At 38.8% G+C, this 12,582-nt stretch overlaps 1 protein-coding gene across 6 annotated transcripts in view; it reads right to left on the reverse strand.

Moving 5' to 3' along the window:
* The window catches only part of LOC132836765 (uncharacterized), a 179,964-nt gene that overhangs the window by 33,344 nt on the left and 134,038 nt on the right, over window positions 1–12,582 (reverse strand). For 5 of the 6 annotated variants that reach the window (XM_060856214.1, XM_060856216.1, XM_060856215.1 and 2 more), the window contains one exon: window positions 6,356–12,495. In XM_060856214.1, the coding sequence (XP_060712197.1) occupies window positions 11,690–12,495 (806 nt within the window). In that variant the 3' untranslated portion in view covers window positions 6,356–11,689. Of the gene's footprint in view, window positions 1–6,355; window positions 12,496–12,582 lie in introns of those variants that run through there. The other variant, XR_009647396.1, reaches the window with a different exon arrangement.

Genomic DNA, 12,582 nt, shown 5'->3' on the forward strand with positions numbered 1-12,582 from the left:
ATGTTGATTTCACCAGTTTCCTCATCTCCTCTCTCCCCACCTCATCCTAGATCTAACTTGGCAGTGCCCTCTTGAACTGTCCTGCCTGTCCATCTTCCTTCCCACCAAGCCGTTCTACCTTCCACTCTGACCCAACACCATCATCCCCCATCCCAGCTACCTTCCCCCCCCCCCCCCCGCCCCCCACAACATTCCTGAAGGGCTTCTGCTCAAAATATCAATTCTCCTGCTCCTTAGATGGTGCCTAACTTGCTGTGCTTTTCCAGTGCCACACTTTTACTACTTTTAAAAGACTTCCATTTTCCAAACGTAGACTTACCTGCAAGTAACTACTCCCAGGCTACATTTGCTAGATGCTGTCTAATGATTTTGAAACTCACCTTCCCCAATTTAGACAATTAACTTCTGCACTATCCTTATCCCTTTCCATAAAAACTTTGAAACTTACAGTTATGGTTACTATCCCCAAAATGTTCACCTACTAACACCTCAAGCACTTGACCAGCTTCATCCCTGAGGTTTAGGTCCAGCATTGCCCATCTCTAGAAGAACTATTTAAATATGGCTGAAAAAGCTCTCTTGGATTAAAAATTCCATTGTCTTATTTTTTCATACTCAGGCCATCCCAGTTGATGTTAGTAAAGTTGAAATCCTCCACTACTATAACCCTGTTCCTCTCACAATAACACAGAAATTGTGCAAATAACACTGTGCATGTCACTGAGCATCAGATTGAAAATTCTGAGCTTTTCTCATTTGCCCTACTGGGATTGGAGTTGAAGTTCAACCACAAACTAGTAATCAATGGTTTCCTTAAACTTGTGGAGTAGGTTTGGATAGTTCCAACCTCGTTATTAATTACCTGCAAAGTAGATAGAACATCACAGATTAGCCATGATCTTACTGAATGAGAGAGCAAGGTTGAGATGTCAAACGACCTGCTCATGTACTTATTTCTTATATTCTTAAGTACAAAAATGCCTCTAATATTTGTGCTCATTCTTAATATCAACAGATTGTAGGAAATGATAGAAGATTGCCACAATGGTAAAAAGGGGAGAGCTTTTCAGATTTTAGAGGAAGAAATACAGATTTGCATTATACAGCAACTAACTCTTCAGAGGGTCGGTGTGGATTTGTTGGGTCAAATGGCCTGTTTCCATACTATTTTAAAAAAAAACAAAATTTCAGGATTCCACCTCACTGCTTTATGGCCAGTGAAGTCCACAGATATAGGAGTAGATTTAGGTCATTCAGTAGATTGAGTCTGCTTTGTTAATAGAAATGGTCATCCTCAACTCCTTTCCTGCCTTATCCCCAATAACCCTTTATATCCTTTACAAATTCAAAATCTATCCAACCTTGAATATTGTTAATCACTTAGCCTTGACTGTTGTCAGTGGTAAAATAATTCCAGATTCATTTCCTCAGAGAAAAACCTGATCTCTGTCTAAAATGGTTAACATTACAGTCCTGGACTCTCCCACAAAACAACTCTTCCAAATCAACCTATCAAGTCCTTTACATTTCATTAAGATTTCCTTTCATTGTTGTAAACTTCAATTAGTACAAGCCTCGTGTACACAACATCTCCTCAGAAGAAAACCCTTCAATACCTGGAATCAACCTGGTGAAATCTTCTCTGGACTGCCTTCCATGCGAATATATCTTTCTTCAGATAAGGAGACTAAAGCTGCTCACAGTATTCCAGTGGGTTGACTAGTGCCTTTTATAATTTTAGCCAGATGTCTGCATTGTTCTACTCTTTTGAAATAAGACCATGAGTCTATTTGCTTTTCCTATTATCTGTTGAGCTTGGACGCTAGTTTTTTTTGCGATTCATTCCAGAAACAGAACCGGAAATGATATCACCCACCAAAACAAACCAAGACACACAATTAGCAAGTGGGTAAGAACACAAACTCCTTACCGGAGGCTGACTGATGATGTTACCTAGCATGGTGACAAAATGTCTGAAAACAAACCCACCAACTCAGTGAGCAAATTGACAACCTGAGCTACAAATCTTCTCCAAGATCTCAAATTGTGTGGGTTATGTTAATTCAGACCAAATTGGTAGGCAGGACTAGTGAGGTGTTTGCAGTGCTGTCAGAGGTGGCGTCAGGAGAATTTAAAAAGGCTTTTTTTTTGAGTGCCTATGAATTGGTAACAGAAGCATATAGCTAATGATTCAGAAATGTAAGAAAGGAACCAGCTCAAACTTATATCGAGTTTGAAAGAATTAAACAGAGCAACTTGGTAGATAGATAAGAGCATTAAGGATAGAATGAGGCTCTTAGAGATATTATTCTGCTGGAGTTTAAAAATTCACTTCCCGAAATGATCAGAAATGTTGAGGAACAGAAAGTTAAAACAGTGAGAAGAACTGCAGAAATGGTGGATGAATATAAATTGGTGCATAGTCATAAAGATGCACAGCACAGAAACAGACCCTTTGGTCCAACCCATTCATGTCGACTGGGTATCTCAAACCAATCTAGTCCCACCTGTCAGCACCCCTCCCATATCCCTCCAAACCCTTCCTATTCATTTACCCATCCAAACGTCTTTTAAATGTTGCAATTATACTAGCTTCCACCACTTCCTCTGGCAGCTCATTCCATACACGTACCACCCTCTGCGTGAAAAAGTTGCCCCTTAGGTCTCTTCTATATCTTTCTCCTCTCACCCTAAACCTATGCTCTCTAGTGCTGGACTCCCCGACCCCAGGGAAAATATTTTATCTATTAATTCTATCCATGCCCCTCATGATTTTGTAAACCTCTATAAGGTCACAAGGAGAAAGTGAGGACTGCAGATGCTGGAGATCAGAGCTGAAAATGTGTTACTGGAAATGCACAGATCGGGCAGCATCCAAGGAACAGGAGAATCGACATTTCGGGCATAAGCCCTTCTGGTAGTTTAAGAAAGGCACAGGGAAAAAGGAATTGGTAGAAGATGCTAAACCAGTGGGATTAGTTAAGGTAGGGAAGGAAATCCCAAGAAGTCAAGGAGCTGCAGGAGAGTGAACAGCCTAGTCATGGGCAGGATAGTAAGATAGCATCTGATCTTTTCAAAGACTTCACCTGTGTGGGTAAAATTTACTCAGGTAGAATGGAGGGTTAGGTAAAGACATTAAAATATTGAGATATGGGAGCCAGTCTGTCCCTAATAGTAAGACATGAAAATATTTACACTCCTGAAATATTGCCCAAGAGAGTGGTAATCTGTGGAATAGATGGAGAGGAGTGTTGTTCCCCTGTGTTAAGATAAGGATGGGAAGCCCAATCAAGTCTGGGGATGTGATAGTGATGGAGAAATTGGCTATCCCAGGAATCCAGTTTATTCTTGGAAACAATGTAGCTGGATCACAGGTGGGAGTGATGCCCATTGTAGTGGAAAAGCCAAAAGAAAACCAGGGAACTAGAGTTAAAAAGAAAAAAAACTCTGGATTTTATTTTCTGGATTGTGTGGTGACAAGATCCCACAACAATAGGTTAAAACAAAAAGGGAGACCAGAAGAGAAAGATATCAGAGTTGAGGTCCAGGATCAGCAGAGGCGTTTTGTTCTGAAAGATTAATGGAGTTACAACAAAAGGTGAGATGATAAAGGACTTATATCATAAAGCCTACTCAACAAAGGAATTCAAGTGCACTTTGGAATGCTGTTACCTTAAGGATAAAATCTTAAGGTGGAATGGAGACCTTGGCAGATTACTGCAAATGAGAAATGGGCAGAACTTTATCTGTATTCTACCACCAACACATTCTGGTAAAGTATTGAAGGTAGCACACGGCCTGTAGGAAGTCATCTAGGAAGTCATCTAGGAGTGAGGAAAACTCAGGCTAAGATACAGAAGCCGAAATCGTTCATCATAACAATGTTCTAGTGAATCTCCAGTAACATTGAAACATAGAAGATGGGAGCAGGAGTGCCGTATTTGACTCCTTGAGCCTCTTCCACCATTCGTTATGATCAAGGATGAGCCCTTAAGCCACAAGAGCTACCCCCTTATTGAAAAATGTGTTGATCTCCTGTACTAGTGAATTCCACAGGCTGGGTGAAGACATTTCTCACCTCAGTCCTAAAAAGCTTGACTCCTGGTTCTGCACTCCCCCCACCATTGGGAACATCCTTCCTGCATCTAAACTAGCTAGTTATAGTCTCTTCGAATTTTATAGGTTTCAGTAAATATAGCTTTCTCCATCATTCTTCTAAACTCTGAACACAATCCTGATCAATCCAGTTTCTCAAGTTAGTCCTATCATCCCAGTGATCAATTTGAAAAAGTCACTGCACTCCTATAACAAAAGCAACTTTCGTCAGGTAAAGAGACCAAAACTGCACAATAGTCCAAGTGTGGCCTCACCAATGCCCTGCACAATTGTTCCTGTGCTTGAATCCTCCTGTTATGAAAGCCAACATTCAGTTTGCCTTCACTACTGATTGCAGCAGTTTTAGCAGCTGGTGTACAAGGACACAGTTTACAGTTTGCTCAGTTTACAGCCAAATAATAACGTCTTCCTATTTTTGCTACTAAAGTGGATGACCTCACATTTACCAGCACTGTACTGCATCTGACATGCATTTGCCCAGTCTGTCCAAATCATACTGGTACATTTTTGCCTCCTCCATACAGAGCTCACCCTTCCACTTAGCTGTGGACAGCTTTGACAAATTTTGAAATATTACATTTAGTTCCCTCACATCGTTAACATATTGTTAATAGCTGGGGTCTTAGTAAAGATCTGTATGGTATTCCACCAGTCACTGCCTGACATTCAGAAAAAGACCCATTTATTCCTGTTGTTTCCTGCTTACTAACTAATTTTCTATCCATCTCAATATACTATGCGGAATCCCTTTTTTTTATTTTACACATTAATCTCAATTTCTCCAATGACTATAATAACGTCATGATAGAGTGCTCATTCAATACCTTTGCTATATGTAGACAAGAGTCTTTTACAAATTTCATATCCTTGCTTGTAAATATAGTCTGTCAGGCCCATTCCACTATTCAGTTAAATCGTGATGTGATGTGCCAGGGTTGGATGGGATGGGCAAGACTAGAAGTCTCATAACACCAGGTTAAAGTCACACACGTTTATTTGAAATTACAAGCTTTAAGAGCACTGCTCCTTGATCAGGTGAAGTGACTTCATTGATTATTTCTATCTGAAGCCTGGTTATGTTGTTACTCTTATATCCCTCAATCTCCTGACCTAATAAGTACATCAATCTCAGTCTTCAAAGCTTCAAATGATCCAACATCTGCATTCTTTTTGGAGCTACGATTTTAAAATTTACTTGGTGAATGAAGCAATCCACTTCAGTCCTAAACATCCCATCTTTAAATAAAGGTTGCTCGTTACCCAATTAGAGAAAATAGCTCCCAGACTTGAACAAGTCAAACTACAGGATCTCTTATATCCACTTGAGAGGTACAGAGAGCACCACAGTTATAATCTCTCTTCTTGTACTCAAATACAATGACCTTCTGAAGCAAATGATTTAAAGTGAACGGTTCAGGAAAGTTGGAGATTCAAAACTGACTGCAGAAGGTGTCAGGCTTGGGCTGGGCAGCAACAGTAGTCACCCACATTCAGTCCTGTAAACTGGTTCTGCCATTTTATATCTACCTGGTTCCCTATTAATATTCTTACCTGATTAAAATAACCATCAAACTCAGTTTGAACTAATCGCCAACCTCGACAGACTTCTGAGGGAAAATAATTCCTTCCTTAGCCCTAAAAATAGAACTATGTTTTTCAAAGTTAGGCTGCATTGCTCCAGAGTTCTCTACTAGAGGTAACAATGTCAACGAAATCCTTCAATCAATTCGAAGACCTCAATTTGATCATCGTTTAATATTGAAGGGATTAAAAATCTATTGTTGCAGCCTAATAAGCCCATGATTGGCACTTAACATAAAGAATGGTCAGTTGATCAAAGTAACAAAGGACCATCACCTGCTGGGGACTGTACTTCAGGATGAATCATTTGCGGTGCACAAAACAAAAATGCAATGCAGCACAGATCTGATGAGTAGAAACAGCATATTGGAAAGTGGATTAGGTGCTTAGAATGAACCAGAAAGCAATATTGGTAAGAAAGAAGCTGTAACTGTGAGGTGGGAACTGGAGAGTCAGGAACGAGAGGGAAATTGTTTGGAAGCTTGAGGTGAAGGGGAGTTTCTAATCTTGATTGTGACAACTGTCACTTGGATGTGTATAAAATCAATCACCAGCTCAAAAAACACTTTGCAGCAAATATGCTTTTTAATTGCAACAGTTTGCTGTATTTACAGAGTATTCATACTAAAAATAATTCTCACCAGTTAGGTGATGCACCTTTCATTGAAAAATATTAAAAATACAAATAACACTGGTTTTACTTTACAAACAGGTTCAAATAAATTCATTAGCAAATCAATATTTGCTATTTAAAAAAAGCAAGATATTCATTCCATAGTCACAAAGAACTACAACAATGTGAAAGAAAAACTTCCATTATGCGATCGAGCACTTTAACACACCATGAGTTTTAAAAATAATGGAAGTTGTGTCTTCTACAGCTTTTAAGTAGTAACTATAAAGAAGCAACTTCCGCTTTTCCTCATTAAATGATTCAGTCATGCTCTGGAGCCTTCACACAGCCTAGCTTATATCCACATCTTTTCACAGAATTCTTGCAACACATTAATTAGTTACACTGATAAATACCTTATATGTTACAATTACAAAAAAAACCTTGAATTTTTACTGCACCCTGATACATACCTTCAATGTTTCAGGTGTTTCACAATTTCAATTTTGAAATGCAGTGATTGTTATGACGGCAAACAAAAACAGCCATTTTGGACAAACAAGATCCCACAAATAATAAGATTAATAGCCTGTTGAACAATTTCTGGTTGAAGAAAGAACATCATCCAGAACAGCATGCAATTTCTCACTGCAAAATGCATTGGAGGGTTAGACTAAATGTTGGGCTCAAAGTCTTGCATTGGACATTAGATTTATGACCCCGTGACTGGGATGAATATTAGCAACAGAACAACGCTGATGCAATAATTTCTTTACTTCCCTTTGATGACAAATCTGAATCCACTCAGCTTTAAACAGCTACTTGGAACTGCAACACCCTGCCAACCATTAGACAGGAGAGAGTGCAATTTGCAATTGTATCCCAACCCACATTTCCCTACAGGCTAATCAAAGGTGCAGGCGATGGAGTCCTTTCATCATGGATGTATTTATTCTTTCATCCAGCATAGAGTAAACAATGTGAAGTCTGACTGTGAGGACAGGCTTCAAAAATAAAGAACCAAAATTATTCTTTTAACTATCTACTGAAAGTGGACTAGACTTCTACAGTACATATAACACTATACTTATCTTTGCTGTGTGAACTTGGTAGCCCTGTTTTCCTAAGCTGCCAGGTTTGAATCTCTGCATTTTCTGATACAGTTCCAAACATGCAAGTGGGATAAAGAAAAACCTAGACTGCCTGAATGTTCAAAAGCAAAAGTAAAGGGCTGTAAACTTGGCAATACCCAAGGCCCAAAGGGAGCACAGGGAGAACTTCTGAAAGCTTTATAACATTGATTTGTAGAATTTGTGGGGACTGACACACTCTGCTGGACAGACTGTTATCTAATCTGCATTCCAAAACAAGGGTAAAAATAGTATTCTACATTGCAGTGACATCCTATCAAAGAAACAAGGTCAACTTGGATCAGTCCTTGTGGGAGCATTTCCTACTGAACAGTACCAAAATATTAAGTAACAATTTTATATTTCACCAGCAGCAGCTCAAATTCAAGCATGGCATAAAGGCAACACCCAGTGTCAATGTAACTGCTCCTTCTCCCGATCAACCTGCTTTCCCACAGCAGATCCAGTTCAATGGGGAAAGTAAGGTACAGAACAATGCTGGCGGGCTGGGCCACTCGAGCAGTCTCTGGAGATGCAGATGTCAGAATATTTTTCCTAAGCAACACGTTAAAAATAGGAAGGAAATTTTAACTTGTAGTGATGGAACTGGAGTGATCAGAAACGATTATTTCAAGCTTCACCGTTCCTTTAAGGGAAAAATGACAATTATATTGGATGCAGATTATTTTCAGAATGGAGGCCTGAATCTCATTAATTTTAGTCCTGTTAATTAACCAATTAGAAATAGAACTGAGAGATTAACTTGTTGTTTCCCTTTATAGATCCTGATGTACTATTCCAAAGTTTATTTTTTAATTAAGTTTTACAACTTGAGGTGGTGGGAGAGGGGTGAGAAGTCTACATTTTATTTACAACAAATGCATCTCCATCTCCCCACAGCCCAACTTGATCAGGAGAGCCCACTCTGCTTCAAGCGATGTATTCTGGCAAGGATGGCAACAGTAACCAGTTAATTGTTTATTTTCACATTGGGTAAGAACAAAATGATTTATTGCAGAAACCATCTGCTACCCTGTAGCACCTCTCCAAACCAGCTCTGAATTGCCATTCTTCCCACAACACAGTTCATGAAACACATGAAAAAAAACAAATATCAAAGCTGGCTTCTATTACATTAAGTGCCTATGGCTCAAATCTCTTGGAAAAGAATTTTTGTTGGATGATAGGAAGAAAAGTCAACATTATTTCGCTAGTAAAAGAATAAGACGTTTCTGACTTATTTCCTTTGCTAAAATAAACCGTTACCAGTCCTGATATTGAAGCAATTTCTAAATGCTCAACTGCTCACCAGATTATAAACCTTAGTGTAACAGACAACCAGAGGGAACATGAAGACTAGCACTTAAAGTAGTGTTGTGGTTGGTTGTGCAAATCTATTTGACAACTTTATTGTAGTGATCCCATTCAAATAAGTGAATACTGCCAGTCTTGTTTTTTATTGTGCAGCAATACTCCTATGAGATAACATATCTTAGAAACAGTACAAGGACCTCGGAGTTCTTTTTTGAAATCTTACATATTCCGCAAATTTGTCACATTCCAAATTTCTCCATTGTAATAAATCTACCATTGTTAAGTCGGGTCTGTAATTTCAAAAGGATTTGAGACAAAACACGAAAAAGACAAATGAATACTAAACTAACAAACAAAAGGCCATTTTCACAGAACATTTTTTTTTAAAAAGCCAAAGCTAGACAAAAGGAGGAGAGAAAAAGCATCCGAGGAAGGTTCCTCATGGCAGTGAAGCCTAAATTATGAGGTGGTAGAACAAATCACCGACTCGTCAAATCCATTATGCGGCCAAACGTGCACCCCATGCAACAAACTAGTATCTAGTGAAAGTTAATCCTTGAAATATAGTGAAATACATGGCACAGTGAGAAGACTCAAAATGGAAATTTCAAACAAAAACAAATTGTATTTTTGAAATGGGATGTCCTAATTTATCATTTGGACCAATTATGCTACCCAGCACCTAAAATCTGCTGTAATAAATACAAAGGAGCAGAGCTAATGGCAAAGTACAGAAATAAACTATCAAAACAGAGTGCTGGAGAAATTCAGCCGGTCTGGCAGTATGTGTGAGGTGGGTGGTGGGAAGAGACATGGAGAGATGGAGACAAAATAGGAGAGAGAAGACAGGAGAAACAACTTTAACATTTCAAGTCCACTATGACTCTCCAGGAGAAAAGTCATATTGACCTTGAACTATTAACTCGATTTCTCACTCCACAGATGCTGCTGACCTGCTGAGTTTCTCCAATATTTTGTTTTTCTTTCAGACATCTACAGTAATTTGCTTTAATAAAGCATTATACCCACAGCTGCCCAGGGCATCTTACTAGACTGTAAAAGTACAAAACAAGGAATCCTGTAGACACTCAGTTCTCAACAATTTGCATATATGAGTATTTATAGGCAATCTTGGTGTCCTAACATGGGATTTGCCCATTTCTGAGGTAAGTGTTAACAGCAGCCCTCAAAATTGCAGACCCACAAAGTGAAAACAGAAATCCAACAAATAAACAGAAATAGAAAGATGACTAGTCTATATGAATGACAGGTGAGAGACTACCAGAAATGGGCACACGAAGGATATCAAAGCCACAGTTCAAATAATTAGAACAGGTTTGTACAGATGCTGGATACAAGATTGAAGTCTCTGCACTGAACTCTGTTATGTAAGAATATTAACATAATTCTCCACATACATAAGATACGTGGGCTATGCACCAAAACAATACAATGGAGAGAACTGGATCTTTATACCTACAACTCACAACAACGAAGTTGCTATAAGAGTATTACTGGCTATTTCAGAATATTCATTAACATCATCCACTGCTGCAACTGATCTTCACTACTCCAGACTTTGCCAGGATGAGTCACCAGTTCCAAGAGGAAATTAGTTTCATATCCAAGCACTCAACATCACAAGAAAATGACTAATTTCACAATCAAGTGCAAGTACATTGAACGGTTATATATTGCCCCAAGAACAGCTATTCGAAGCACAGTACAAGATTCCCACAATACTGTATTGTCACATAACTGTGCATTGCATGGTTCTTGCAGAATTATATATTTGAAGTCCCTAACTAGTTTTGTTCCATCAGAATCCACAAGCAGTTGTTTTAGAAGAGAGCCAAACTTTAAGACTCTGTCTCCCTGTCATCTGTTTTAACATTATTGTAAGATTTCAAAACTTTTTAAACATAAACTGAAAACCTGGAGGTGAAAGCACAAATGAAAGATAGTTGCTAATTGTTGAAAATTTGAAAACTAACCGTTATACATGGGAAAGAAATGCGCGTGTGTTTTTCTGCAAAATGTATTCATTCCATGTAAGACCATGGTTAAATTTGGACTGAAGTTCCAACCTATACTGTGAAGTATAAAGTCCAATTTTATAAAAGATTATGCACATTTAAACATTACGGATTTATCCACTGTCACTCCAGGTTGTACAGAGCAAGCAATTCAGCGTCTACCACAGTGGGGCCCCAGTCTTCAGAAATTCAGATCTTAGCACATGAAGTGAACTTGTTCCCTTAAAACAGCACTAACGCCTTGTTTTCTAACAAAGCAAAATCTGGGTTTTCTCACTGACATCAAAAAGAACATTTTGTAAAGTAAGTAGATTGCCTCAAGTACTGACCTCTGTGGGATCGGACGGAGGAGTGAATTTATTACTGTTGATGTCTTCATAAATACAAACACTCTGACAGATTTTCTAATTTTCAGGGATGTGCTCTTCATATTGATCACTGCAATTCCAGTCTGGATCAATTTCCAACCCCTCCTTCCTCAATAGTGTTAATGCAAAGTCAACAACTCTACAACTTGCAATTTTATTTGCTCATATAGCTAATCCTTTCCATTCTCATTTTCTGCTGGATGAGGGAAGAATGAGAAGAGAGAATGAGAAAACTTGGCCCTTGTTAGGCCAAGGAGGCAACATTGCATGACTTCCTTGAACAGCTTAGCAGGGCTGTGTGTAAACTTTTGAATTAATCAAATCCAACATTATCATAGGGTACAGTCTGTGCAATTAAGTTTCAAAACTTGTCTTGGTTAGGGCTCAGTTATTCCAAAACCTGCCCAAATGTTCTGGCCTTCTATTGCTCAGACAAGTCTTTCTATTAAGGCATGGAAAGATCATGAGCACAGTAATGGAAGAGAGTGTAGACAGTTTCATACTACAGTCAGGGACTTCTAATTTCAAATTCTACTGTGTGGAATCTAGTAACAAATAGCCCCCATTTGCATTTGCTTCATTGGCAGAATGAATGTCCACGGAAGATATAAATATTTTTGGCTCCCTGACAGCACATGTTGCTGTTGTAGAACCATCTGAGGAAACTGAATCTAAGTCTAGTTCAGCCTCCAATTGATCAGCACCTCCTCTGTTCAATGATGCAGGATGCTTTAATGTTTGGCCTGGCAAAAGATTATGCAAGCTTATGTCTTTCACAAGGAGATCAGATGTCTCTGTACACACATACTGGGCAATAGAACTCTCGTTAACGGAGGTGGAAGCTTTTTGGAAACATTGCATCAACTTGCCTTCACTGTCAAACAAGTTTTGTGAGACATTTTCTGAATCTTCACGTTTTGATTTCCACGTCCATGGTTTAATTCCAGCCTCTTGAACCTTCTTAGCCAGTTTTTGAAGAATGTCCTGCCCTTTTGCTGATCTGATAACCTGCAGTTTCCCTTTTACTGCTGATTTTGCATCTATTGGATTCTTTTCAAACGACTCTGCAGAACTGTCCTTATCTACTGACTTTGACCAATACAAAGCACCCTCTGATGACTTTTTAACATCCCCATTTGATGGCAGATCTTTTGCAGATTTGAAATTCAGGCCCATTGCATTTGCATACTGTTTTTCATCCGGCACAATCTTAAGGTTTCTTGCTGCTACATCAATGGCTGTTGATGCTGTATCAGAAATTTTTTCCAATCTTTCTGGAAGTTTCTGCATTTGCATTTCTTCTCTTGGCTGTGTTGATGTCATTTGTGAATAACCCTCTATGTAAAAGCAAAAGAGAAATATTATTCCACATTTTAAAAAGTTATCAATTCTTCAATGCATCAAGGATAATTAGAGATGGGGCA

Source organism: Hemiscyllium ocellatum, chromosome 47 (assembly GCF_020745735.1).
Source record: "Hemiscyllium ocellatum isolate sHemOce1 chromosome 47, sHemOce1.pat.X.cur, whole genome shotgun sequence".
NCBI classification, from domain to species: Eukaryota; Metazoa; Chordata; class Chondrichthyes; order Orectolobiformes; family Hemiscylliidae; genus Hemiscyllium; species Hemiscyllium ocellatum.